The sequence below is a fragment of the Caloenas nicobarica genome, chromosome 4 (genome assembly GCF_036013445.1).
Source record: "Caloenas nicobarica isolate bCalNic1 chromosome 4, bCalNic1.hap1, whole genome shotgun sequence".
Taxonomy (NCBI): domain Eukaryota; kingdom Metazoa; phylum Chordata; class Aves; order Columbiformes; family Columbidae; genus Caloenas; species Caloenas nicobarica.
Window position 1 is genome coordinate 76,457,125 of NC_088248.1, and position 26,316 is coordinate 76,483,440.

General features: G+C 47.9%; 1 protein-coding gene across 1 annotated transcript in view; it reads right to left on the reverse strand.

Annotated features, from left to right (window-relative positions):
- Positions 1–15,475: 15,475 nt before the first annotated feature.
- DDRGK1 (DDRGK domain containing 1) overlaps positions 15,476–26,316 on the reverse strand; it is a 38,958-nt gene continuing 28,117 nt past the window's right edge. The window contains exons 5-9 of the mRNA XM_065634666.1: positions 26,020–26,142; positions 23,889–23,927; positions 20,121–20,177; positions 18,738–18,786; positions 15,476–17,025 (exon numbers count right to left, since the gene is read on the reverse strand). Of these exons, the coding sequence (XP_065490738.1) occupies positions 16,853–17,025; positions 18,738–18,786; positions 20,121–20,177; positions 23,889–23,927; positions 26,020–26,142 (441 nt within the window). The 3' untranslated portion in view covers positions 15,476–16,852. The remainder of the gene's footprint in view (positions 17,026–18,737; positions 18,787–20,120; positions 20,178–23,888; positions 23,928–26,019; positions 26,143–26,316) is intronic.

Genomic DNA, 26,316 nt, shown 5'->3' on the forward strand with positions numbered 1-26,316 from the left:
TGGAGCCTTGCCTTCCTGGAGCTTAAGAGCTCATCGGCATGGGACGGAGGGGAAAATGTGACTCTGCAGCCTCATCAGGCACCCAGATGTGCTGCTGATTCATCCGCTAATTGCGTAAGCCCCATCAGCGGGATGTGCTCACAGCCGGAGCTGCACGGGGAAGCAGCTGTTTCCTACTTGTGCACCAGCATGGAGGCTGCATGGAGGGACCAACCTCCATACTGGGGGTAGAAGGACCACCCGTTGCTCACGATACAACATGGACCGGGGCAGAGGGATCAGGATCATAGAATCATAGAACAGTTTGGGTTGAAGGGCCCTCCCCAGCTCCCCCAGTGCCCCCCTGCCACGAGCAGGGACATCTGCACCAGCTCAGGTTGCTCAGAGCCCCGTCCAGCCTGGGTGGGATGTCTCCAGGGATGGTTCAGCCACCACCTCTCTGGCCAACCTGGGACAGGCTCTCACCACCCTCAGGGCCAACAATTTCTTCCTCATGTCCAGCCAGGATGGGGTGCAGCACCTAAAAACGGCCAGAGCAAGAGGTGAAGGATCTGGAAAAGACAGCACTGTCATGCTATGGCTGGTGGGAACCAGGTGAGCAGATCCAGAAGCACTCAAGAAAGGAAGCCAAAGGTGACCAAACCAGTCCTCTCATCTCCATGTTCAAAACCCAGAAGGGCATTTTGCCAGCTTGAGTGATCCAGTGGCCCTTGCAAAGGGACAAGGGACAAATCTCCATGGGATGCTTCCTGCACTCGCTCATGTAATCGTGTGGATATAATTTGATTATTCCTTCCTAGATGTTTAGCGTCACAAAGGGAAAATCCACCTCCAAGCTGAGCCACTGCTCTGAGAATGGTCTGCGGCAAGAAGGATCAGAAACTGGGCTGGAGAGGCTGCAGCACAATTTATGGCATTAAAAATATCCTGTCTCAGTGCATACCTGGCTCCCCAGCTCCTGGCTGTGCCTGTGTCAGGAGTAAATCAGATTCCCAAGTGCACATGAGAGGTCCTGCGTTTCCTTGCCACAGACAGGCATCACAAAAATCACAAAAACTTTTAAAAATTTCCTTTGAAGGACTCATTCGCCTTGGGCTGAGATCCTGGAGCTTCCCTTGGTTCACCTCGTGCCTTGGAGTTGCTGTACATGGAAAAACTCAGGCAGCTCCTGGCACAGTGTTTCCAGATGTGAGGATCAACCTGAACCACCGCGAAGATGTCCAAGAGCTCACCAACCCACCCATTCCCACAAGAATGCCCCATCCCTGGAGACATCCCAGGCCAGGCTGGACGGGGCTCTGAGCAACCTGAGCTGGTGCAGATGTCCCTGCTCATGGCAGGGGGGGCACTGGGGGAGCTGGGAAGGTCCCTTCCCATCCAAACTGTTCTATGATTCCATGATTCTATGATTCTATGACTGTGAGGAGGAGTGTGGGGCACTCTTAGTTTAATTGGAATTGCCTGGATGTGAAATATTCTCCCAGCAGCAAACAGGCTGGGCCCTTCTGGAGCAGATGCAAAGCCCAGATACTGCTTTTGCCCCAGGGCACATGGAAATTCATTTGCTTTCCAGTAAAGACACAGGCATCAACAAAGAAGACTAAGATAGTCTTCTGCCAGGGCTAAAAATTCATCTTGTGGAGTTAAGAGGTTTCAGTGAGATCCCAAAACTCCTGATCTGGTTTAGCAAGAGCAAATAATGAGCAATAGCTGTGATTTTAGCAGGTCAGGCCAAATTTCAGCAGAAAATTTGGTAGTAGACATGCATGTGCGTCTGTTGAGCGTGGATGCACAAACGTAACACAACAGAGGTTTTAGGAGACAACATTGTACAAAGCAATACATTAGCAAGTAACACCAGCAAGAAGAGTATATTTGGGTGCTATACATTTGTCACGGTCCATTCGGTGATGGACTCGTGATGGTTCGTTTACCTTGATCTCGAGGCGCAAAATTAAGGCAACCAAAATGCCAAGGGGTTATAATTCAATCAAGCAGTGTTGCTTTATTAATTTGCCCGTAAAGCGGCACACGATAGAGAGAGTAGAGGAAAAGGAAAGGTAAAAAGAAAAGGCAGAAATGAGGTTTGGTTTACCACCAAACGAGCTCCAAGGACGTGCCTCTGGTCTTGGGTCCCATGAGAAGAGTCCTGCCGGTCCTCCGTCGTGGTCCAGGATCCTTCGGTGGGGAGATCTCAACGATGTCCCGTCAGGAATTGTCTTTTATGCTTCTTCACCCCCACTTCACTCCCGTAGATCGAGGCCAATCTCCGCCTTTATTGTGCAATCCAGGCTTAACTGCGCAGGCCCAAAAAAGTCCCCGCTTCGCTTGCCAGAACCCGTCTGCGCCGCCCCGGTTCAGGGGTCCCTTGCTGGTCCATTGGGTGACCTCAAGACCCTTGGTGGGCCCCTGTGCATGCTCTCCTTCATTGGCCTTTGTTACAGGGAGGAGGTGGGGGGCAAGTCTGGCTCAAGCAACAGGTGAAAATCCATCTTCTGGACAGCAGTTCTTGTCCTCGGGTCGGAGAGGCCTTCGTAACGCAATTCCTTTCAGGTGGTGGGGGTAAGTTTGGCTCAAGCGGCAGGTAGAGTCCATACAGCAGCCATTGTTACCCGTAGCTACGGGTCGGAGGGACCTGCACAACACAATTCCTTGCTTCAGGCCTCTCTCCAAATCATTGTCCAACTCTTTCTATCAGTCCATCTGTTCTCCAAGTCCCTGATGGCGATGCTCAGGCAGAAACTGTTCTTCAGACCGACTCTCACAACATTAGAAAACAGCTGTTAGTTTATAAAGGATTTTCTCCTGCACACCTATTTTCATGTTCAGTCTGAGCTGCCACATGCCTCTGTCTGCAAGTTGGGGCTTTTGGATTTTGCAGGCTGGTGTTCATGAGGATGAACGTGACCTTGGCCTAGGCTTTGAGGAGGCCACTTGGCCATCTCATGGGCAGCAGGTCTCAAATTAGAGTTACCAGTCAGGGGAGAAGCTGTGCAAATGCTGAATCTAGACTTGGCGAGAGGGGAAAAATAAACCTTCTGGGTTGGAGCTGGTGGGTGCACATGTGGAGAAGGCGGTGATGGAGCCAGTCATGTCCTTCTGGGCTGCTAGAGGGAGGGAAGAAGCTTTTTCTTGCAAAGGGAGTGAAGGAAACAGCTCAGTGGGTCATCCAGGATCCAGAGTGATGCTGGGCTAAGCTGAGGGTTTAGCACGGTTATAAGCGGCTTTAGGAGCAGCGAACACGGGAGTCATACACACAGAAAAAAAAAAAGCCAGGAAGAAAAAACAAATGGTGTCAGTGGTTGTGTAAGGGATCAGGGAGTCGCCGGAGTGTCGCTGGCTGCCGTGTGCTCCCTGGGGTCTTCCACCGCGCTGGTTGCGCATAGATGGTCTTTTGATCCAGCCTTATCACATCTCATTAAGGATTTGGGGGGAAGATTCGGAGAGGAGTGAAAGAAGGTTCAAAGATACGTGATATCTCCCATTGGAGAGACGACAGAGGAAGACTTGAATGGAACTGAAACACTAAGAGTGGCTGGAGAGGGGACAAGGGACAACTCTTCAGTGTCCCTTCTATCAGGACACCAGAGCTAGGGATACAATGAACCACCACGAGACACCAGTGTAAGGCAGGTTCAGACAGAAAAAGAAGTTAAACCACAGAATAATTGCTTCAGGACGTTGAAAATACAAAAAGATTACATGGATCCCAAAATTTCAGCACCTGATATCCAAAAAGGTTGTTCCACCCACGGATCCCACTGCTGCCTTAGGAAGTGTTTGAATTTGTTGGAGGCTGGGAGGGAATTGCTTGATGATGGCTTGATTTTCCACCTTGCTCTTCCCTGCTCTCAGAGGTGGGATAGTGTACTAGATCAGCTGGATGGTCCATGGGATGGATGGTCCATGGGATGGATGGTCTATAGAATGAATCGGCCATCAGTCAGCCCCAGTTTGACCACTCTTGTGTTGTAGGACACAGAGGGCACGTGGTTACATATCTAGCTGTAGTATTGAGATTGTAGACCTTTTTGGGGGGTAAAGTTCCCCCAGGATCTTTCCCATTCCAGTGTCAAGAAGAGCTGCCCACCCGGATGATCCTCTCCTGCTCCCCCCAGTAAAGAGTGGTACCCATGGATCTGCTGGATCTGGAGAAGGAAAGGGGAGAGGACTGGTTCGAGGTCATCCCAGAGACTGATCACAGGGCTTGGGGCAGCACTGTCGCTCCTTATCAATGCACCCATGAGGAACCAGGTCCTCAAGGCTGGAGCCTGCAGAGAAGGAACCAATCAACATTTCAGGAGGGCCTGCTGCGATAGGACGGAGTGATGGTTTTAAACTAAAGGAGGGGAGATTCAGGCTGGACACGAGGAAGAAATTGTTGGCCCTGAGGGTGGTGAGAGCCTGGCCCAGGTTGGCCAGAGAGGTGGTGGCTGAACCATCCCTGGAGACATCCCAGGCCAGGCTGGACGGGGCTCTGAGCAACCTGAGCTGGTGCAGATGTCCCTGCTCATGGCAGGGGGACACTGGGGGAGCTTTGAAGGTCTCTTCCAACCCAAACCGTTCTATGATTCTAACCCAAGCGCATCCACAGCAAATACCAATGAGATGTCAGCAAAGTTCACTGAAAGGAGCCAGAACAACATGTGCTGCAGCCTGTCTCGCAGAGACCCGCTCCAAGAAAGACGCCCTGAGCCTGCCCTCTGTGCTTACTGATTTTTTTTTTTCCATACTTCTATTTAAAAGATTAATTCCTCTGGCTGGAAAGTTTGTGCAACCCTCAGCCGCGGCTGTTGCATCACACCGCTGTTTAATTTGGCCGGCACAGCAGAACAGCAACCAGCACCCTGACTTAATCTGGATCGCTTGCCTCCCGGTGACACCCATAAATAGGAGCAGGTTGGGGAGGGCTGGGGACCTCTGCGTGGAAACCCAGCACAGCTGGGCCAGAAAACACCTCTGGCTTCCTTGCAGCCCTGGGCTGCAAGTGCTGACACTTGTTCAGAGAGTGGTTAATTATAAACAGAGGTGATAAATAAGAGCTGAGGTATGTTGTTTTTTCTTTTGCCCTCCAGCCCAGAAATCTTTCCTAAAAGGGAAACGCAGCTCCAGGAGGTTTGGCATCAAGAAATCAAGCAGCCAGCACCTTTTATAGGAGGTGGAGAGCAGAGACTTGACCATGCATGGTCAGCAGAGAGCCTGCAGAGCCACGAGGATAGCAAATCCATTGTAATGTTGTACAGGTACCTTAATTTCCCCTTTGGGGCTGTCTCAGCACAGGGTGGGCTGTCCTGGGAAGGTCTCACCATTGCGCTAGTGTAAGTATTTGTCGGATCTTTACAGGTTGTGCTCCGTGCCTCAGTTTCCCCTGCTCCGGAGTAGGGCAGAGACACATTGAGTGCGTGCTGAAAAATCTGCAAAACCAGCTTGGATGGAAAGTGATGGAGTTTGCTCCACGAGAAGAAAAATAAATCCTTGGGAGGAGACGTTTGCATGGAGTTTCAGCTTTTCATCAAAGCAGAGTCAAAAAAAGCGTCTTTCAGACAAGGCCATGAAGAGAGATTTCCACTTCTCCAGCTAAACAGGAAGGTTTGTGTCCTAAAGCTTCCAAAGTTCTCCCATAGCTGCTGCTGGTCTCTGTGGAGGAAAGGGCACCTCTGACCATCCCACCACCCACCCTACCATCCACTCCCAGGGGCTCATCCAGGAGGTCAGCGACAACCTCGTCTGAACAGGAACCAGCAGAACAAATTGTCCCTTAACAATGGGACAGATATAATAACGCGACAATAATCCCTTAACGATGCTAAAAGGCCTGCTGGGCTAATTATGTTCTCCAGGTGGCCGCTTTGCCCTCACCAGCTGCTCCTGTCTTGTCACATAATGCTGCCCAACTTCTACCCTTTGCTCACGTTAATGTCCTCAAACTGATGTTTTCTTCCCTTGGAGAAGATGAGTTGTATCCATGCCACTGTCACGTCTGCTCTCTGCTTTGGAACGTCTTTCTGGAAGCAGGATGATAAATGGTCATCTGCCTGTTGGGTGGAGCGAATGGACTCAGGGCTTGCTTCAGCATCAGTTTTTCCCTCAAAAGCTGGAAATACAATCCTCACCAAACGCTATGCAACCCGTGGCTGAGCTACCCCCCTCCCAGGGTGCGTTGTCCCCTGGAAAAAATGGGATGATACTGTCAAAAAAACCTAGTTGATCCAGTTTTGGTTAAATATCAGCTCCAGCTCATTTGAAAAGGGTGGATCTCTGCCTCCTCTGCAGTGTCCCAGGCCTCTTCAAGACATCCAGATTTATTTCATTTCCAAGCCACCAGCTGCTTTGGAGTGTCTCGTGAAATCTGGTCCCATTCCTCATCCCCTTTTGGTGCTTTATTACCAGATCCCATTTTCACGTGGAGGTTTCTCACGACCTTCTGGATGCTCCCATGCATGTTCTTGGCCTTGGTGCCTGGTGAGGATGAGTCAAATGGTTCCTGCCTTTTGTTTCCTGGATGGAGGAAGGATCAGGGGTGAGAATCAGGTCCAGCTTGGTGGAACACAAACTTATCCTCCCAAAAAAAGGACCTCAGGGGAGCCAGTCAGGTGGCAGCAACCAGCTCTTGGGTGGTGAGTGGAGATGCGGGAGAGGGTCCAGGCTGGCAGGTCGAGCAGCGGACGCTCCTGTAGCTGGTTTCATCCTTCCCAGAGCCTGTTGAAGAGGCATTTTATTAATTCTAAGAGCAGCTTGGCTGTGTGCGTGTGGAGCTGGCACCCATCTGCTAACACCTGGCCTGGGATGAAATCATCGTCCTGCCGCGGGGGGCGGGGGGAGGCTGATTCACTTTGTCACGAGTCCTAATTAGACACAACATGCTGTCTGATTAGCGCTCGTGTTTGGGAGCAAACACTCAGCTGGTTAGTGGCCCACAGAGGGATGATGGATGGAGGCAGAAGAAAGGCCCCATCCCTCCTTGCCCGCGGGGGCCAAATCCACTCCAGGCAGCGGGATTGAACCTGGACACCATCAGGCATGGACCATCGCATCTGCTGGGATGTCCGACATTTCACCTGGCATCGTTTAGTAGAATCACAGCATCATAGAATCATTTTGTTTGGAAAAGACTCTCAAGTTCATCGAGTCCAACCGTTCCCCCACCCCTGGCACTGCCCCATGTCCTGAGAACCTCATGTCCATCTGTCCAACCCCTCCAGGGATGGTGACTCCAGCACTGCCCTGGGCAGCCTGTTCCAATGCCCCACAGCCCTTTGGGGAAGAAATGTTTCCTAATATCCAATCTGAACCTTTCCATGACTTTCACATTCAATCTCACTCCTTTTCTTTCCAGCCCACCCCACCCCATCCCATCCCATCCCACCCCATCCCATCCCACCCAACCCCATCCCATCCCACCCCACCCCATCCCATCCCATCCCACCCCACCCCATCCCATCCCACCCAGGGGGGTTTGGCTGCAGCCAGGAAGGGTTAAAGCTCATTTTTTCATGCCCTGGCTATTGCTGGACCCTGGTTCCTTGCCACAAACCATAAAGTGAAGTTTTCAGGGCTTTTTCAGCTGGCTGAAGACAGACAGTGTTTTGCTTTTGGCTATTTTTAACCTGGTTCCCTGAGGAAACCAAGTTTTGCTCTTTGTGGCATCGCTGCCCGGTCACAGCTGGGGTTGGGTGCCCTGAGCTCAGCCTTTCCCTGGGGTCGTGGTCGGGAATGAGGGAGAAAAGCTGAGGTGCTGAGTGATAGGTGATCACTGGCTTCCAACGGGCGCCTTGGCCTCATCTTCAGTTATGATCATCGCAGAACAAGGTTTCCCAGAAAAAAAAAAATTAGGTTGAAAACCCACAATTGTTGTCATATGGGGGTTTGTCCAACAGCATCAAACCCTCCTAAAATCGATTGTTATCAATACTCTCTGCAGCTTTATTAAAAAAACCCCTCAAACAACGAAATATTTTGACATTAGGGGGAAAGGTAGTGGGTTTTTTTTTCTCTCTTTTTCTTTTTCTTTTTCTTTTTCTTCTTTTTCTTTTTCTTTTCATTTTCCTTTTTCCTCTTTTTCTTTTTCTTTTCCTTTTCCTTTTTCCTTTTCCTTTTTCCTTTTTCCTTTTTCCTTTTCCTTCTCCATTTCCCTTTTCCCTTTTCCTTTTCCTTATTTATTTGTTTGTTTGTTTGTTTATTTATTTTACTTTTTTGAATGAAAGGCTCCCCTACAATACTCAGCAGGCATTGCAGCTGACTCCGTTCATTCATATCCCCCGTATTCCAAAACGTGCAGATGCGAAGAAGTGCATCTCAGTTCGGTAGAGAGGGGAACCGCTGCAGCCCATTCAGACGACAGCATCCTGCCACCCGCAAAATACTTGGTGGGGGTTTCACCGTGACCCAGATTTGCCCTCAGTCCCCATTAATTACAGCAGCATCACCAGCTGGGACCACACTCCCCGCCACGTGGGCTGCTCCTTTCCCAGATTCACAGGGAAACCGAGTCCCTCAAATGGCAAATATTCACTGCTGGAGGGATCAGAGCATCATACCCTGGCAGGTGGGACATGGAGGGGACACACAGACCACCGGTTTCTATGAGAACCAGTTCAGGTGTCACCGATGGAGGGGATGCAGGTGAGGATGCCCCCCCGGGGCAGCGGACCAGAGGATGGGGATGCGGCATCGCCACGGATTTGCATTTTCGCAGTGCAGGGGGGAAGACGGCAGCTCTGGCGCTTGAAATCTCTTCTGGCAAACGTCAAAGCGAAGCTGGGAATGGCCTTACGCAGCTTGTTTTGTTTGGCCGGTCTCAGCAAGTGAGCTCACGTCTCCTGCAAACCTAAGGAGATGTTGTGACAGCAGCCGGCAGAGCCGGGGGGACAGAGCCAGACGCGCACAGGGGGATGCGCTGACATTGTCCTGCTTGCTGGGAAGACCCTGTTTCTTCCTGGGGCCTGGTGGGACCACACGGCCTTTCCCCAGTGCCAGCTCCAGCTCGCCGATCCGCGCAGCCTCCAGGAGCCTCCAGCTCCTGCTGGGACTGCGGCTCTTCAGAGGTTGCCTGAATCTGGGCCAAAATGTTTTCCTTACTGTGAATGAACCCAGGCGCTCTCCAGGGAAGGTGGAGAGGGAGGAGGAGTGAAGTAGAGACAATTTCAGACCCCGGCGGAGTCTGGTTTCTTCTGAGGTCCTCCTCCTTCTCAGAGAGGTTGGCCAGAGAGGTGGTGGCTGAACCATCCCTGGAGACATCCCAGGCCAGGCTGGACGGGGCTCTGAGCAACCTGAGCTGGTGCAGATGTCCCTGCTCGTGGCAGGGGGGGCACTGGATGGGCTTGGAAGGTCTCTTCAACCCAAACCATTCTATGAATCTATGATTCCTCCATGGCCTCCCTCAGATTTGCCCTGCTGGTGGCCCATCTTGACTCTGCTACTGGAGACGTTGAAGGATCCCTCCTCTACCTGAGGGACTTCTTAGACTTTGTGGTGGCACAGGTCATTCCCATCCTAATGGACCATAATTTTTTCAGCACCCCTGTCCCCTGAATCTTAAATAATACAGTTTTTATTTAAAGTTATGAGCTGTTGGCAGAAGGAAGAGCCATGGGATCTTGGCTGCAATGATACCACTCACTGTAGTTTTTTCCTCATGTAAGGTATATATGCTTAAGAACGTGCCATCTTCAACACACAGGGTTGGAGAGGAGGGATGAGGTTCCCAGCAGCCAGTGTTAAGTCCTTCAGAGGAAGAAAACCTCCTTGTGCTCCCTTCTTCTGGACTGGGCTCAGTACAGATGCCATCGAGCTCAAGATCAGACATTCCCAGTTGAGCTGCAGGTAACTCTGCCTCTGGTTGGGAGAGCGAAAGGACTCCTTGCATGAGTAAAGTCCTCTGGAGAAGGTCTATCTGCCTTGGTTGCATGTTCTGCTGTGTCCAGGATCAGTGTCTGGACTAGACTAGACCAGGGTCTGGGCTCGGAAGGAAGGTTTGCGAAGTGCAGGTTGGTGGTGAACCCTAGTTCCTATGGTCTGTAAGGTTCTTGCTGTAGGTGATCCCTTGGTACATGAAATGCGGAATGTCCCACCACATTCTCATTACAGAACTTTATGAGATTTCCAGGTGCTCACCTTGTCTGGGTCCTGTGGAGCTGGGCACCAGCTAGTGACATCCCTGCCCTGTGACCATGCCATCCCACTCATCTCCTGGCTCTCCATCCCTTGGACACGCAGCCCAGCACACTGTGCATTCAGTTGTTGAGCTGATAAAAGCCGTAACTCACGAGAGCTGTTAAAATTATGAAATTAAATGAGGTGGGATCTGCCTGGTGCTTGAAGAGGAGAAAGAGTGGATGTAATCCTTACAGTGAAAGAAACTGAAACTATAAAAGAGTAGGAGACATCTGGCAGATACCTAAGGAACCCGATGGCCCAACAATGTGTTTTGTTTTGTTTTGTATTGTTTCATTTTGTTTTGTTTTATTTTGTTTTGTTTTTCTTCTACAGAGCCGTATCTGCTGTGTCAGTCCATAGCTGGAACTTGAAACCACAGCAGTTCATCAGCCAGAGTCAGGGCTTGGAACAACACAGGAGAAATGTCTGGTTGTGCTGCGTCAGGTCCGAGGTGACACCAGCACGGTCAGCACCTCTTGTTGGAGCTACGGCCCCAAATGAAAACACCCAGCAATGAGAGCGCAGCCTGGGACAGGACCAGCTTCACTCCTGCTCTCTGGTGGAAGGAGAAGGATGAACCAGCTCCAGGGCTCAGCTTAAAACTCTACAAACAAGGTGAAGAATTATCCTCACCAGCACTGAGGGGGCTAAATCAAACTTGAAAAGGAGCTTTGAGAGCATCAGATCAAGTGGCCAAATGTAAAGGATTAAGACAGAAAAGCAACCTTTAAACCTTACTACAAATCACTCTCCAAACCTCTCCCTTGCCCACCTGAGACAACTTTTTGAGCTCTGCCCTGACTCCGAGGAGCAATGCCACGTCCATGCCAAAAAACCCCACCCTTGTAGCTTTTCAGACCAGGTCAGAGCTGGGTCCCAAGAGCTTTGCTGCGCAACCTGCCCGTAATTCACCCATCCTGTTGTGGCATCAGCCACAGATGGAGGGACAGGTCCCCAGTGGCGACTCAACGTTAAGTGGTGCCTAATTGTAAAAATTCAGCGTGCAAATAAACAGCAACAACCGTAATGATTTTCCCTCTGCAGGAGCTAGATTTTTGTTAACGTGCATATTAGTGCATGCTAATTAGCTCCCACTGCTGCTCGTGCCACCAGCCTGAGTATGGATTATACCACACGTGCTAAGCAGCTGAGTTTGGGTGGCAGCACACGGGCAAGCAGGGAGCTGAGAGGGAGCAGCCAGAATTCTGAACATGGAAGATCAACCGTTTCTGAGCAGCAGGGAGGGGTGTGAGCTCAAAAATGTTCCCCTGCTCAGGCTGCTCCCTGTCGAGGGCCATTATACTCAGTAGATGCTGCTATAAACATTTCGCCATCAGTTCTGCTGTTTTCCCCCCTCGGTACATCTAGGTGATGTGCAAGTTTTGCAGTAGCTTTTCCCTCCTGCTGAAAGAATCATAGAATCATTTTGATTGGAAAAGACCTTTAAGGTGATGGACTTGAACCGTTCCCCCATCTCTGGCACTGCCCCATGTCCCTGAGAACCTCATCTCCGTCTGTCCAACCCCTCCAGGGATGGTGACTCCAGCACTGCCCTGGGCAGCCTGTTCCAATGCCCCACAGCCCTTTGGGGAAGAAATTGTTCCCCAGATCCAACCTCAACCTCCCCTGGCGCAACTCGAGGCCGTTTCCTCTGGTCCTGGCGCTTGTTCCTGGGGAGCAGAGCCCGACCCCCCCTGGCTCCAAGCTCCTTTCAGGCAGGTCAGAGATCAGAAGGTCTCCCCTCAGCTCCTGTTCTCCAGGCTAAAGTTACTAAGAAGTAAAAGAAAACTCAGTAGCCTTGGCTGATTCAGCTGCAACACTCTGGTTGCCACCTCGATGTGATGCTGGGTGAGGAGCAAAGCACCAGGCGGCCTCTTTCCACCCGTCCCCAGCCCAGGGCAGCTGGGAGCGATGGGCTGTTTGCTGGGCAGCAATGGTTTCCCAACCTTGTGCTCGCCCTCCAGGCTCCGGGGGATGCTTGGCTCCCGTTGCCATAGAAACGCTGCACAGGGGGGATGAGAGATCTGCTGCTGCCATCTCCTGGAGGAGCCCTGGATGGCGGGGGTGGTTTGGGGAAAGCACAGGCAGGAGGGGAGAGGTTTCAAGCAGGGCTCAGCCCAAATCTGTAGAATCATAGAATCGTTTCGGTTGGAAGAGACCCTCAAGATCATCCAGTCCAACCACAACCCAACTCTAGCACTAAACCATGTCCCTAAGAACCTCGTCTAAACGCCTTTTAAACCCCACCAGGGATGGTGGCTCCACCACACCAGACCCAGGTACATCAGTACTGCGGCACTTGGAGCCAAGCAGCACTCACCTGTTGCCACCTCCTATGGGCAGAAGCTTGCAGAGCATCACCAAAAATCAGTGGACTCTCTGCCAAACAAATTCAAACGGCCATGACCCTGAATCCTGCCCAAATTGGCTCACATATTACTTTGGTCAAAGCTTTTTCCGTGGTTAGCTTCACCCTAGGGAGTTTTGGGCATGTCTTCTGCTGGACTGGGCTCTCTGGAAGGACCCTGAAGGGATGGTGAGGTCAGCTCAAGGATGGAGAAGGATATGAGGAAGAAATTGTTGGCCCTGAGGGCGGTGAGAGCCTGTCCCAGGTTGTCCAGAGAGGTGGTGGCTGAACCATCCCTGGAGACATCCCAGGCCAGGCTGGACGGGGCTCTGAGCAACCTGAGCTGGTGCAGATGTCCCTGCTCATGGCAGGGGGGGCACTGGGGGAGCTGGGAAGGTTCCTTCAACCCAAACTAACCTATCATTCTGTGATTCTGTGGTGTGTGAGACTGTTCAGAGGTACCAGCACAACCAGGACAGCTGTGTCCTGCACCATGTAGTGCCAACGTGACTACGGTACCTGCACTCCTGGTTACAGATTCCCTTGCCAGGCTGAAATGAGGCCATTGTTCTGCTCTGTCCCCTGACCTTGATTTGCTGCTGGCAGAAATTTTCCATGGAGATAGACCAGAAATCTCTGTCATCTGTGGTGACCGTGGATCCACTTGACGAGGAGGTGGAGTAGGAGGAGATGCCAGATCCTCCTACAGTTCATATCCAATTTGCCTCTGAGCATACAGCATGATCCTCTCTGTAACCTGCTTTTAGGTCATCTTAACTAAATACTAGGCCACTAAAATGGTCTGACAGAAATACCAAAGGTATTGTGTGTCTCTGCTGCGTCGGGCTGCATCCCAAAGCGTGGGTCTGCATAGGGAGGGGGCTTTAGAGATAAACCGTATCAGCTGGGTCAATTGCTATGCAGAAGATGCCAAACGAATCAGGATGTAGCTGTAAAAGTCCTGCTGTGTCCATTCTCCTCCAGAGCGGGCAGTCACACACCTTGGCTGCCACCTCTGCATCCACCCTTTGCCTGAAGATGCCCCCAAATTCACTCCATCCCCCATTTACACTGGGACAAGGGTCAAGGAGACTTTGTCCACCAGCTGGCTGGGGACAGCATGTGTAGCTGAGCTGGGCATCCATGGCCCAGGAAGGAGGGTTTGGACCCCATCTTCTGTGCCCTTCAATTGCCCGTCTCCATGGGATACACCAGAAGACCAGGGAATGGGACCAAGAGTGTCCACCCTTTGGAGGGTTGGGAGCATCTCTTGTCCACAGGGAGCCATGCAGGAGAAAGAGGCTCTGAGCCCTGGATCTGCATCAGATCATCTACCAGCTGCCAAGCTCAGATGCCACCTGGGAAATGGGAGGGTTCCCACCACCAGTTTGTCTACTGGTTCACAGAATCCCAGACTGGTTGGGGTTGAAGGGACCTCTGGAGATCATTCAGTCCAACCCGCCTGCTAACGCAGGGTCACCAGAGCAGGCCACACAGGGTCGTGTCCAGGCAGGTTTGAATGTCTCCAGAGAAGGAGACTCCACAACCTCTCTGGGCAGCCTGGTCCAGGCTCTGGCACCTCACAGGAAAGAACTTTCTCCTCATATTCAGATGGAACCTCCTGTGTTTCAGTCTGTGCCCACTGCCCCTCATCCTGTCGTTGGGCACCACTGAACAGAGTCCGGTCCATCCTCTTGACACCACCCTGAAGATACTTATCAGCATAAATAAGATCCCCTCTCAGCTTCTCCAGGCTGAACAGCCCCAGCTCACAGTCTCTCCTCACCTGGCCAAGATGCTCTGCAGCCCGCTGCATCATGAGTTACACTGTTTAATTAATTTTCCTCCTGGACTGATGAGTTTTGAGGTTGTCTCCACTGCTGAGAAACCCTGTGGTGGTTTGGGAACAGGTGAGGATTCACACCCGGCTGCACAGCATGAACCCATCCACACCTTTGGCTTTTGAGCCGTGCTCACTTCCACCCTGCGGTTCACCAGCTGTAGCTGTGCAAAGAAAACCAGCACTGGGGTTTCATTGGGGCAGGTGGGAGTTAAAACACACAATAAGGGCAAAATGCCCTTTTTGTGTAGGTGATAAAAAGAGGAAAAAGCTTTACCATATCCAGAGCTATCTGCCAAAAGTAGGTGGGAGGACCAGAGGAAACAGCCTCAAGTTGCGCCAGGGGAGGTTGAGGTTGGATCTTGGGAACAATTTCTTCCCCAAAGGGCTGTGGGGCATTGCAACAGGCTGCCCAGGGCAGTGGTCCCTTCAACCCAAACTATTCTGTGATTCTACGAAACCCCAGTATTAGGTATCAGCTCGCCAAGGGGAGGGACCCACAGGTTTCATCTGGTCTCCCACAAGGACAGATGACACACAGACAGATGTACAAAACCTGTTTCGGGGGGGGCGTTGTTTCACCAAAGGGCTTGCTCCAGCTCCCTTGCCCACCTCACTGAATAAGGAAATGCTCCTTCTAAGCTCAGAACAGGAGCTCAGGCAAGTGGTGCTTCTGAACCACCCGTTACTGTGAAAATTTAGCTCATAAATACTTTGCTATCACGTTCTTCTGCCCTGGCACCTCCTTTAAACTGCAGCTTATCATCAGCCTTTCTGGGACCTGTCAACTTGGCTTTGGCACAGCCCTGCGAAACTCCAAAACGTAATGCAAAAATAATTCAGGGCATTTCAAGACGCGAATCTTGTCTAAGATACAGAGATCCTCCGTTCTGGGCAGACGGTCGGTGGTTTCGCTGGTGCAGCTGGACGAGCTACAGAAACAAACTAGCTGGCACTGCACAGCAAACGCGGCGTCATCGTTTACGTTCACAGAAATCGACAGCGCTTTGGGGTGATTTCAGTGGATTTAGGGGACCTCTGGTCTTTCGCACACTGGAAATTTTGGTATTGCTGACTGGCTCCTTTATCTCATAAAATCCTTTAAAAAAAAAAAAAGACATCTCGAATACAAGTATCTGCAATTCTTTCGGTACTGTTTCTTTTATTAAAATAATAGTTCAGGACAGAACAAAAAAATCATGGCAAAATCAAATTTGGAATAATTAAAAGACTTTACAAGACTCAAATCTCAAGTAATCTCTCTGCTGGTGACAGTTGTGCAGCACAGTAAGGATATACCGATCTTTCACATTGCCGTAACTCCGCACCCCTGCAGGGCATCACATTCAGCAGCGGTGCCGAGATTTAAAAGGAAATATTCCGCCTTCCATTATTTTATTGCTAACTCACCTCACTGACAGCGCGGCTTTTAGTCCACTCGAGTTCTCTCTAAGTTTGGCAGAGACAAAACCAGCCCCTCTTGCCCTCTCCAATTATTGTATAACCACATGGATTCTGTTGATTTCAGAAAGAAGAATTAACAAAGCATCAATTAGGCTGTAAAAAAATATAAATATTCCTATGCAGGAAATATACTGACCCCTACAATTAATATATTAATAACCATTTACTTGGAACATTAATTGCATGATTCATAGTGCTTGAATTTTATTTTTTAAAACAAAAACATCCAAAGCACAAAGGCCACGGGGCGTGGGTGTCTGAGGCCTTCAGACACACTGAGCTGGCTCTGACTTCAAAGGATGAATCATCAGAATCTGGTTGTTATCAGCAGAACTGGCCTGCACAATAACCGAGGTGACTTAGCCTTTCCCTGGAGGTGTTTCTGTCTCTTTGCTACAGAAAAATAACGCAGCTTCACAGCGAGCAAACTTTTTACATTCTATAAACCAAGCAAAACTATTTATATAGCAAAGGTTTTCTAAAATAACCCCTGGAAGTTCTCCCATTTCTAGAGTTTCAGTAGATATTTCAGTAACAACAGAGACACACAAAGTATTTTCTTTTTACTCCATCCTTCCAATGTTGATACAGCAGAAAAACTCTGCAAACCTCAGCCCTACACAACTATTATTCTGGGCTGTATTTGTCATTGTCACAAAATTATGCAGCTCCATAAGTGCAGAGCAAGCCTGGAGAGTTCTGAGTGCAATCAAACCCAAATATATTTCACACAGACGTCAGAATCTGGAAACAATGAAAAGTTTGGGTATAGTCACAGGAGACTGACTGCCAAGATAAATTAACCATGTAAAAATTACTGATATTGCTGGGGTACATGTGCAGAGTGCCCCAACTTCCTGGCCAGCCTCTGTTGTACAAATGACTATTCCATTTTATATCATCTTTAACAGAATAAAAAGCAAAACTTTTGATCAAGTCTTGCAGCTGATGCAGCTTCAAGCACCGTGAATGGCCGAGAGGGGTTCCTGTTTGGTTTAAATTAGGTGGCTTATTCACTAAAAGGTTCAACTCCTGCTGTGTTTTTCTCACACCACGGTTGGAGCAAGAGCTCGGCTGTCAGGCTGGAGGTTGATGAGGGAATTGCTCGCTTGGGCCAGCTCCGTGATGGAGACTCGTCCTCTCTGTTTGATGTACTGAGCCACGGCAGCCATCTCCTCCGGAGTGATGTAGATGAACTTCCCTCTGTCATCAATCACACCTACAGGGAGGAAAGGACGGACCTTGAAGTCAGCACTTTGGCTCCTCTCACTCCCCGACACACATCAGTCACTTCTTTTGGAAGGACCGTTCAAACTGCTGAGGCTGCATTTCGTATCTAGGGCAGGCGGAACAATGTGCGAGCAGCCGGGCTTTGATCTCCTCACTGCTGCTGGGGCTTTGAGCACGGCTACAACAACAACCAAGTGCCGTGGTAAGACTAATTTTGTTCAAAGTAACACGTCCTTTTTCCTGTGCGTCGCTAGCTGGGACTACTACTACTTCAGGTGTGTAGTTTTGGTGCTGAGGTTCTGCTGGAGCAGCAGGAGAGCCCAGGAGGCCAGAGCCCCATGGGGCCCAGCTCAGCCATTCCAACTTACCCTCTGAAAGGGAATGAAGCTCAGTTTCTATATTTCATTTGCTCCATCAAGATCGAGAACAGACCTCTCTGTTCTTAACACAGAATCCCAGACTGGTTGGGGTTGGAGGGACCTCTGGAGATCATCCAGTCCAACCCACCTGCTAACGCAGGGTCACCAGAGCAGATCACACAGGGTCGTGTCCAGGCGGGTTTGAATGTCTCCAGAGAAGGAGACTCCACAACCTCTCTGGGCAGCCTGGTCCAGGCTCTGGCACCTCAAAGTGAAGCAGTTTCTCCTCATATTCAGATGGAACCTCCTGTGTTTCAGTCTGTGCCTGTTGCCCATCATGCTGTCATTGGGCACCACTGAACAGAGTCTGGTCCATCCTCTTGACACCCACCCTGGAGATATTTACCAGCATAAATAAGATCCCCTCTCAGCTTCTCTTCTCCAGGCTGAACAGCCCCAGCTCTCTCAGTCTTTCCTCATAAGAAAGATGCTCCGGACCCCTCAGCATCTTTATAGCTCTCTGCTGGACTCCCTCCAGTAATTCCTTGTCCAAACAAGGAATTTCAAGGTCAAATGCAAGGCAGGGCCTCACTGACATGCCCTTCACAGACTGAGCCGGGCTGTACACACCCTGATGCTTTGACCTCTTTTAGGTCATTTGAATGAGTAGCCACATGTACCCACCACGGGAGCTGCTTCCCAGCCATGACCATGACACCAGGTCAGTAAATGTTTGCACTGGCACCTTCCTCTACTTCATCCTTGGAAAGAAACAGACTGCCCAGCAATAAAAACAGACTTGTTCAGACATGCTCAGGCTCTGCTTACGTTCCAACTCTGATTGCGTGGGTACGTGGCCAGGAACAAGCACCTCACTCACTACAGCATCCTGGAGCACTCTGGGATGTTTGCCTCTCCCCCAGTGTGCTGTACCCCCGTCTTGGTTTTAAGACAGGCTTGCAAACTATCCCCAAATATCCAAACGATTCTTTCAAATTCAAATTTCGGAGGCCATCGTTTGCAGCTGGCTGCTCGGCAACCCTTAAAAGCCTTCGCCGGGGTTCCAGCAACATGCAGAAGCCTTGTGCTGGTCCTGAGCTGCTGGGGACGCTCCCCCTTAACCTCTATATGATGTATCATAGTAACAACCACATCTCACAAACGTAGTTTCATCGCCGCTGAAGTAGGGATAATAAAAATATCTATTTATCAAGTCCTACTAGGACCTTCTACAGTTTAAAACAGAAATGACGCAGAAATCTCTCTCTACCATAGCGAAGGCATTTTCTGCACCACCTATTCACCAGCTGAAATAAAGTCCCGTTTGTGTTTTGGCTGTCACCTGTCAGCGTGCCATCTGCCATCAGGTCCTGGATTCTGTTAATTGCATCCTGTTCAGAAGGCAAAATGGAAAAAAAACTGATCAAAAGTGAGGCAAAAAACATTTCACACGTTCAGATACACCACAGACGGAGGTTTATGTTTAATTCCTCAGTGAAGGACACACATCAGCATTTCCACACAGACGGATGCAGTAAGCCCGTTGGTTTTAGAAGGATGAAGTGAGCTTCTGCATTTCGGGGTGTTCAAATAATTTCCCTATCCCCAAAAGAGACTTTAATTGCTAAGTGGGCCGTCAGTTTTACAAAAGGGGGGTGGTTATACACATCTTCCCAGGGAAATGCTGTGTAATGCCAATGCAACACCCAAGTTCCATGAAGTACACTTAGGTGCTTCTCCAATAACCTGGTTACGCTTAATCCATTGCAGAGCTTTTTATATTTTTTTTTCCTGTTCCATTTAAGAGGAAACCTCTTTTACCAAGCCAAAGAACAACTTGTTGACTTTATTGCCAGGTTAACTCTGGAGTTACTCCAAACATGCTGTTCCACACATTAAGGTAGTATCTAAGCTCTGTTTTCCAGAGTTTGGCCTCCTTCCTTTTCTTGCCTTTATGTGACAGCAGAAGCAAGTTTATGTATTAGATTTCAACCAGATAAATTCCCTTAACTGGCTCACTGCATGCTTAAATCAAGTCCCAGCTTAAAAGAGAGGCAGGGGCACTGAAACCTGGATTTACAGCAGCATAAGATGCTGCGAAGGGGCACCTCGAGATCGGATTAGGTACTTAAAATAAAAAATAAAGCCATAACTATTCTTCGGAGTCAAAACATGAAATGTTTAGAGAACAGAAGGAAAAAAAAAGGACAGATATCACACCACTTTGAGAGGTTTATATGGGGCTGAGGTACGATACTCTTCAGTAATGCACCAGAAGATACGAGTTCTTTAATTTTGTAAGAATACATAAGCAATTGGAGCAAAATGGCTCATCTATCAATTGGCTACAAACATAACATTGTCCAATTATGCAGGCAGTCTCTGAATTTGCTTCTAGCTCTGCTTTTGATTCCCAAGCACCCCGAATGCTGTTACTGGATTTGCGAACACTATATGATCCGGTAGCCAACAGGCTGCTGGGCGAGCGGCAGACTGAGCACTTTTCCCCAAAAACAACCCTGTAAAGCAACAACACTTCACTGGCTGGATTATACTTCGATAAATGGCCACATTTTTAGGGCTGACTTCGCTGATCTTCACCAAAACCCAAGTAGTTTCAGTAGTGCTGAAACACTTGCATAGATGTTACCCTTATTTACCCACTTTCTCTCCCGTTCTTTTTAAACTCATGGCTTGTACTTGTACCCCAAAAGGGAGCACTTACCTGTGTTCTTAAACCCAAATGCGAAGCCAAGTCCTCCAGCTGGATTACCTTTGTTTTCTATGGAAATAAAAGGAGAGTTACATGCAGCTGATGAATTAGAGGGCTAGCACATTTCATTTCCACATTTCACATTTCTACACAAAGTGGAACCTGTCATTCTAACTAATTTTCCTAGTTAGTGCTTTTCTTTGATGAAAAACTCTAACTTAAGTTACTTAAGCCAGCGTGCTCTGTGGAAAGACTTGATGGTCTGAGCCACCTGGGTGAAGACTCAAATGAATTTGTTAGAGTTTATCCTGCACTTTGCCTCACATTACGGGACAGGATGAGCACAAGCACGACAAACAGGCCCAGATCCCCCTGTCACCCCAGTTCCTCAGCTGCTACCTCTAATTTCCAGTACGCTATAGCAAGATCCTTTTTTGTTTGAGAGATGTTGCAAAGTGCGTTTTAAAACTATCACTGGGGTATATCAGTGCATCCATAAAAATCCAGACAAGACTGGCAGCTTTAAGAGCTTCAGTCTGTTTCACTAATGTCATGTGTATTAATGCCATAATAATCTTCCTAAGCAAGCAAACACCTTATTAAAGTTGTCAGTGCTGGAACTGCTCCGCTATCAGGCAGCGCAGGGATATCTGAGAACAAAGGCAGGAGCAGGAACTACAAATTTTCATTTTGCTTTTGAAAGAGATTCTTTCTGCGGCCTTTCTCAGTCAGGACAGAGTCACCAGCGCTAACATCTGGTTTTATGTTTCTCTGGAGCTCCAGAGAATTACAGAGAAAACACCTGGTGTGCTCGGCTGGAGCTGCTTGGTTCCTGTTTTCTTCTCTGCAAAAGTTTTAGAAACTCTTTTGTTTAGATGCAGTAAATGATGCACTGTTTATAAGGAATTGGGAATTTTTTATAAGCTTTTGAAAATGTTCAGTTAATATTCTGGGCTACATTCCTACGAGCCATATGTGTACGGCCGCATTCACATTACAGATGCAATACTTCGAACAATAAATAAATGCATTTGTTGCTGTACACTGGAAGGACACTGAAGAAACAAAGCGAGGCTGAAATAGATGAATCTTTTTCATTAATAAAATCAGACCAAAAAAAAAAAAAAAAGCCACACACGGACTCGGCAGTTGAGAAGTTCGATGCAGCCAAGCTAGAGAACTGAATACCATGGACTGAATGCACGGAATTGGAACCAGTCCATGGAATTCAGTTCTCAGAGCTGGGAACTGCCAAGATTCGTCACATCTTCTTTTAAAAGAATGGGGGGGGGGGGGGGGGCGGGTTGCAAAGCCACATAAACAAGAAAAACAGGATTTAAACCTTCACTTCAAGATATTCACCCTCCATGACCAAGTTTACTGGAAGTTTCCCAAGATAGATCCTGCTGTGAAGAGCCCAGAGGGTGGGGTGGAATTAGGCTGCGCTCCCCATACGCTGAAACAAATGACATCGCGAGGTCCCGAGCCAGCAAAACACTTCCCACATGCTTCAGGTTTTAGACACAGGCTTAACTTTCATCGAGCCACATATACATGTCTATGCTTTACTGAATTCATTTAATTTTAGGTATGATTCTGCTGCTGAAATGGGATGAAACAAAGCAAGAGCTCCCAGGATTAAGACAAGTCAGATTTTTTTTTTTTTTTCCTTCTCTCGCGTCATTTTTCTTAAAGAAAATAAACCAGGAAGGGCTAAACCTCTGAATCCTTCGCTATCCCTTCCAACCTTAATGAAAACAGAGTTTGCTGTTTCAATTCACGGGCTGTAATTCAGAAGCACCCAACTATAAACTGTCAGGCCGGGTGAAAGCAGTTTGATGGAAAAATTCCAGGCTCATATTTCCCTGGGCCAATGGAGCTTGTGCCCCACAGCGAGGGAACAGCTCAGTGACTCTTCAACCTCTGCCCACTCCATTATTCATTTTTTTTTAAGTGCTCATCGAGCCCACAGAGCTGGTTTGTGAGGTGTGGAGCTACAGCCCTGCTGAGTGAAACCGTAAGGCTCCCATTAAAAACTGGTTATTCTGCAGCAGACAAGTCTGTAGCTTGAGGACTGGTCTCTGCAGCGGAGAAAATGTCACAGCTGGAGGTGTGAGGTGGTGACATTGCAGCAGCCAGATTGAGGTTGAGGGGCTACTGGGAAAGGCCCAAAGGATGGGAGATGCTCATCTTCCAGAAAAACAGAACCGGGGGGAGCACCAATCGTTTTGATGCTTTGGAGGAAAATCCCATTTCAAACAATCCCACGAGGCAGAGCTGGAGAAAAGAGGCTGCATTTTATTTCAAACACCCTCAGGAATGAGCTACCCCCAGCCAGTTATACCAGTAAAATCAGTTATTCACCAGAAGAGCTAAATTCAATTTTATTTTTTTTAAATGCCATTTGCTCCTTTAATATATAAGTTTTATCAGACAGCTACTAGAAGCTTAGCACTGCTTCTTGATATAAGTCAACGGATTTCCGTGAATAGAACAGAAGATGAGGGCTATATGTAATCTGTACATTAAGCATACTTTCGAGATTAAAATAAAAACACAAAAACTTGTAAAAGAAAGCAATGCCCCAGTTCTGCAACTCATCTTTACATAGGAAATCAGGTGTCGAAGAGCTTCTGAATTAGGTTTTCAGCCCGTGCTTAATTTCTCTGACATCAAGTTGAAGTGACTAATATAAAACTATACATATGTGCTTAAACACTGAACAGAGAGTTTGTGACTAATCTGTTGGGTCCCTCACAGCCACCGGGGTAACGTGCAGAACCAGCCCCTATTGCATTATCCCTTGGAAACCCTCCCCATTTTAGCGGAGGATCCCAAGGGACATTGAAATATCCTATTGTTCTACCTACTGCTGGTCTTAACTGATGTGAACACTTCAAAGTTCCCCTCCCTTCCAAAGAAATCTCTCTGGCTTCTGCGGAAAACACAATATTGAAATTGCCACACGGTTGCAAAATGAATTTTGCTTACTAATGAAGCCTTTCACTCCCATGCTATACATTGTCAGATAAAAATCCCATTTCCAGTAAAGGAGGAAAGGGGATTAATTAGGACAAAAGATTTTCATAATGTTGTCAGAGTAGAAAAATGCATTTGACTTTTGATATACTGTTAGTGGAGAAAGAAACATTTGTCCTTACAGATCAAAAGTGGAAATCCTCACAAACACACCACAGGTTTTAAATAACCAACCACACAATAGCATGAAAGGGCGACTAACACACCCCGTTAAAAACAAGTGATCTTCTTAAACATCCCTCCCAAACGTTACAACATTGTGAATTGCATGGATGAAAATAGGAAAAGAAACTGTAGGAAAAGTCTGCAGGAAAATACCTGCTGAACTGAGATGTAGAGATTGTTTTTCTAAGTCAGTAACCGATGTTCACAAACAAAAAAGCCTGAAAGTCCCAAATCCCCATCACCAGCAAACGTCGCTGTTCATAAACAGAGGGTGATGCCCCAGGTGCAGAGTTTGTAGCATCTACCCTTAGGAAAGAGGGGAAGAGCTACAATCCTGCCCCAAAAAGCCAAGACACAGCCATAATTACAAACCATTTTAACAACGACATGCTCACGCATGGTTAAGTAAATAATGCAGACTTTTTCTATGGTATCACTTTTGTTACTTGTTGAATATTTAACTAAATCAAAGAGGGAGTGAAGATTTCCCTTCTTTCTGCAACTCAGCTTTTTGACAAAGATATTTTACACAATCTGACAAGTATGGGAGGAGGAGAGAGACCCGCGGTCGCTTACCTTGACGTATTCCAGAAATTCCAGCAGAAAGCTGCGAGACTGGATACAACAAGTAAAACAATTGTTATTTTAAACTCATAAACATTAAATGCATCACAATCTTGCTGAGTACAAGTATTATAAGAGTGTTTAGCTTGCATACTTCTGAAGTTTTAAACACACACACACGGAGGGAGATTTTGAAGTGGAAAAAAATAAAACTAGCTTTAATCTTAAGAGGAATTTATGATAGATATTTTTTAAGACAGAATATAGCTCAAGCACAATTTGTGTTCAGGTGTTTTCTGAAAGGACGTCTTTGAATGTTTTATTCTTCACATCAAACATACCCTGAAATAACCACACCTGGGCGAGTTTGTGCGTTGTGTATTAAGTTACATGTGCACACGGGGGGCATTTTGTCCAGAGGTGAAGTACGATTCAGGAGACAGCTCCTGCAGATGGCCAAGGGCAGCACACAGCTGCGCGACACGTGTGGGAGCTCAGGCCGTTTTCAAAGCTGTGCGCCCGAAATCCGGCATTTTAATATCAGCAGCTCGATTTTCAAAGGAAATACAAACTATGTACATTAAAGTTAACAGGAGATCAAGTTCCTCTGCAACCCTGGCAATTAATCAGCCTTAATTAAATGCTTAATTCTGGACTCAGGATCTTAATTTTCAGCAGGAGTCTGGGCACGCCAGCCTCAACGACACAAGGCACCAGGATACCAAAATGCTTCTGTCTCCAAATAACAATGTACCTGGGATTGCTTCTGAAGATGACTTTCGAATAGTCTGTTATTAAAGTATTATCTCTCTACTCCTACCACAGATACGTTTTGTTGAGATCCAGGCATTGTCAACTGCCTGCCAGGCTTTTTTTTTGCGTGAGGAACACCCTTTTCTGTTCCTACATATAGAAAGATTATTTTTTCCTTGACAGACAGCTGCAGGAGCACGGACAATAAACACATTCTAACTTTAAAGGGATTCTAAAGCAGAACAATTTAATATTTAGGTATGATCTGATCTTCTAACAGGCCAGGCACACATTTAGAAGGAACTTGCAATAGTAAGTATGCATTTCGCTGTTCTCTGCATCTTAGGAAATTCCCCATCACCAGATAGAACTTGTCTTGGTGTTAATCCTGGCACAATGGAGGGATTTCTCTCAGTGGGAAGGGTCCATAGTGAGAACTTGTGATTAATGTCAAGCGGTGTTGACTCATTACAAGCTCCTCAGCCCAAAACCACTCTCAGTCACGCTAAGGACAAATCCATTCTATTCAACAGGGTCATTTTAGCTGAGGAGTAAATGCAGACATGGCCCTGAAAAAATACTTATTGTGAAATGCACTGGACACAGCTCAAATTTGGCAGCTACGACCCAAGAGTAATTTCTGCATTTGACAGCAATTAAAATGAGTCTCATAGGTTTTCAGCAGCCCGAATAAGAATGCTGCCTCCCACAACGGTGGAACTTTCTCACATTTGCGGTGATATTATGTCAAGTAGGACACTTCAAGCAGCATCCCCAGCAGCGTGTCTGCAGGCAGCCACAGGAGCGGCGCGCTAGAAGGTTATGCAGAGTTTTAAATACTATCGACCATAGAAATAATTTGCAACACTGAATGCACAGTTTTCCAGCCTACAGACCACAAGAACCTGTTGTTGTGTCCTGTAAGTTCTCTTAACAAAAGCCTTTTAAGACAAGAGCTTGGTTTTTCATTTGATTTCACAGCAGCTCTGTTTGTCTAGAAAAGAAAACCAAAACCAAGCAATTTTTGCACTAGCAAACTCCAAATTCAGCCTTGCTTTCCTCTGGCCCATTGTACATGGGTAGTGCAGGGCTGATAACAGTAAAAGATTATCTGAATTCCAGAATGAGTCTTATTTCAGTCCTTAGATGAAGGGATAACTAATTTCCAGCAATATGGAGATGCCTTTGCACTCTTGTAGGAGTCTGGGATGATGAACTGTAGGAAATACTCCAGGTTAACCTGTGCCACGGACACAATTTAGGCTTCGCAAGCAAAAACATTTGGCTGACTCCTACTTTCAAGTTTATTTTACATGGGACAGAATGTAAAAAGGGCAACTCGAATCTAACAAAGGGAAAGGAAGCTGCAGTACCAGCCCAGCACACATACCTCTTCCTCTGTCATTGATTCTTCAACTCCTTCCTCTTCAACTACAAAACTCTCCTTCAGCTTCAGGTACTCTTCATACTCTCTCTTCTCCTCTTCTTCCTTTGCCTTCCTTTTTTCCTCTTCCTGGACAGAAAAAGATGACAAGCGGTCAGTTTGCTCCTCTCCAAAATCAGGTTTAGTTTTCAGTAAAGTAGCATCTTATCTGCTGTCAGGTTTTAGTAGGACAGACAGCAGATAAAAACGTTTCTAAAGATGAGTCTAAGTTCTCCCTTGATGACATCATTAATTTCACAAGGC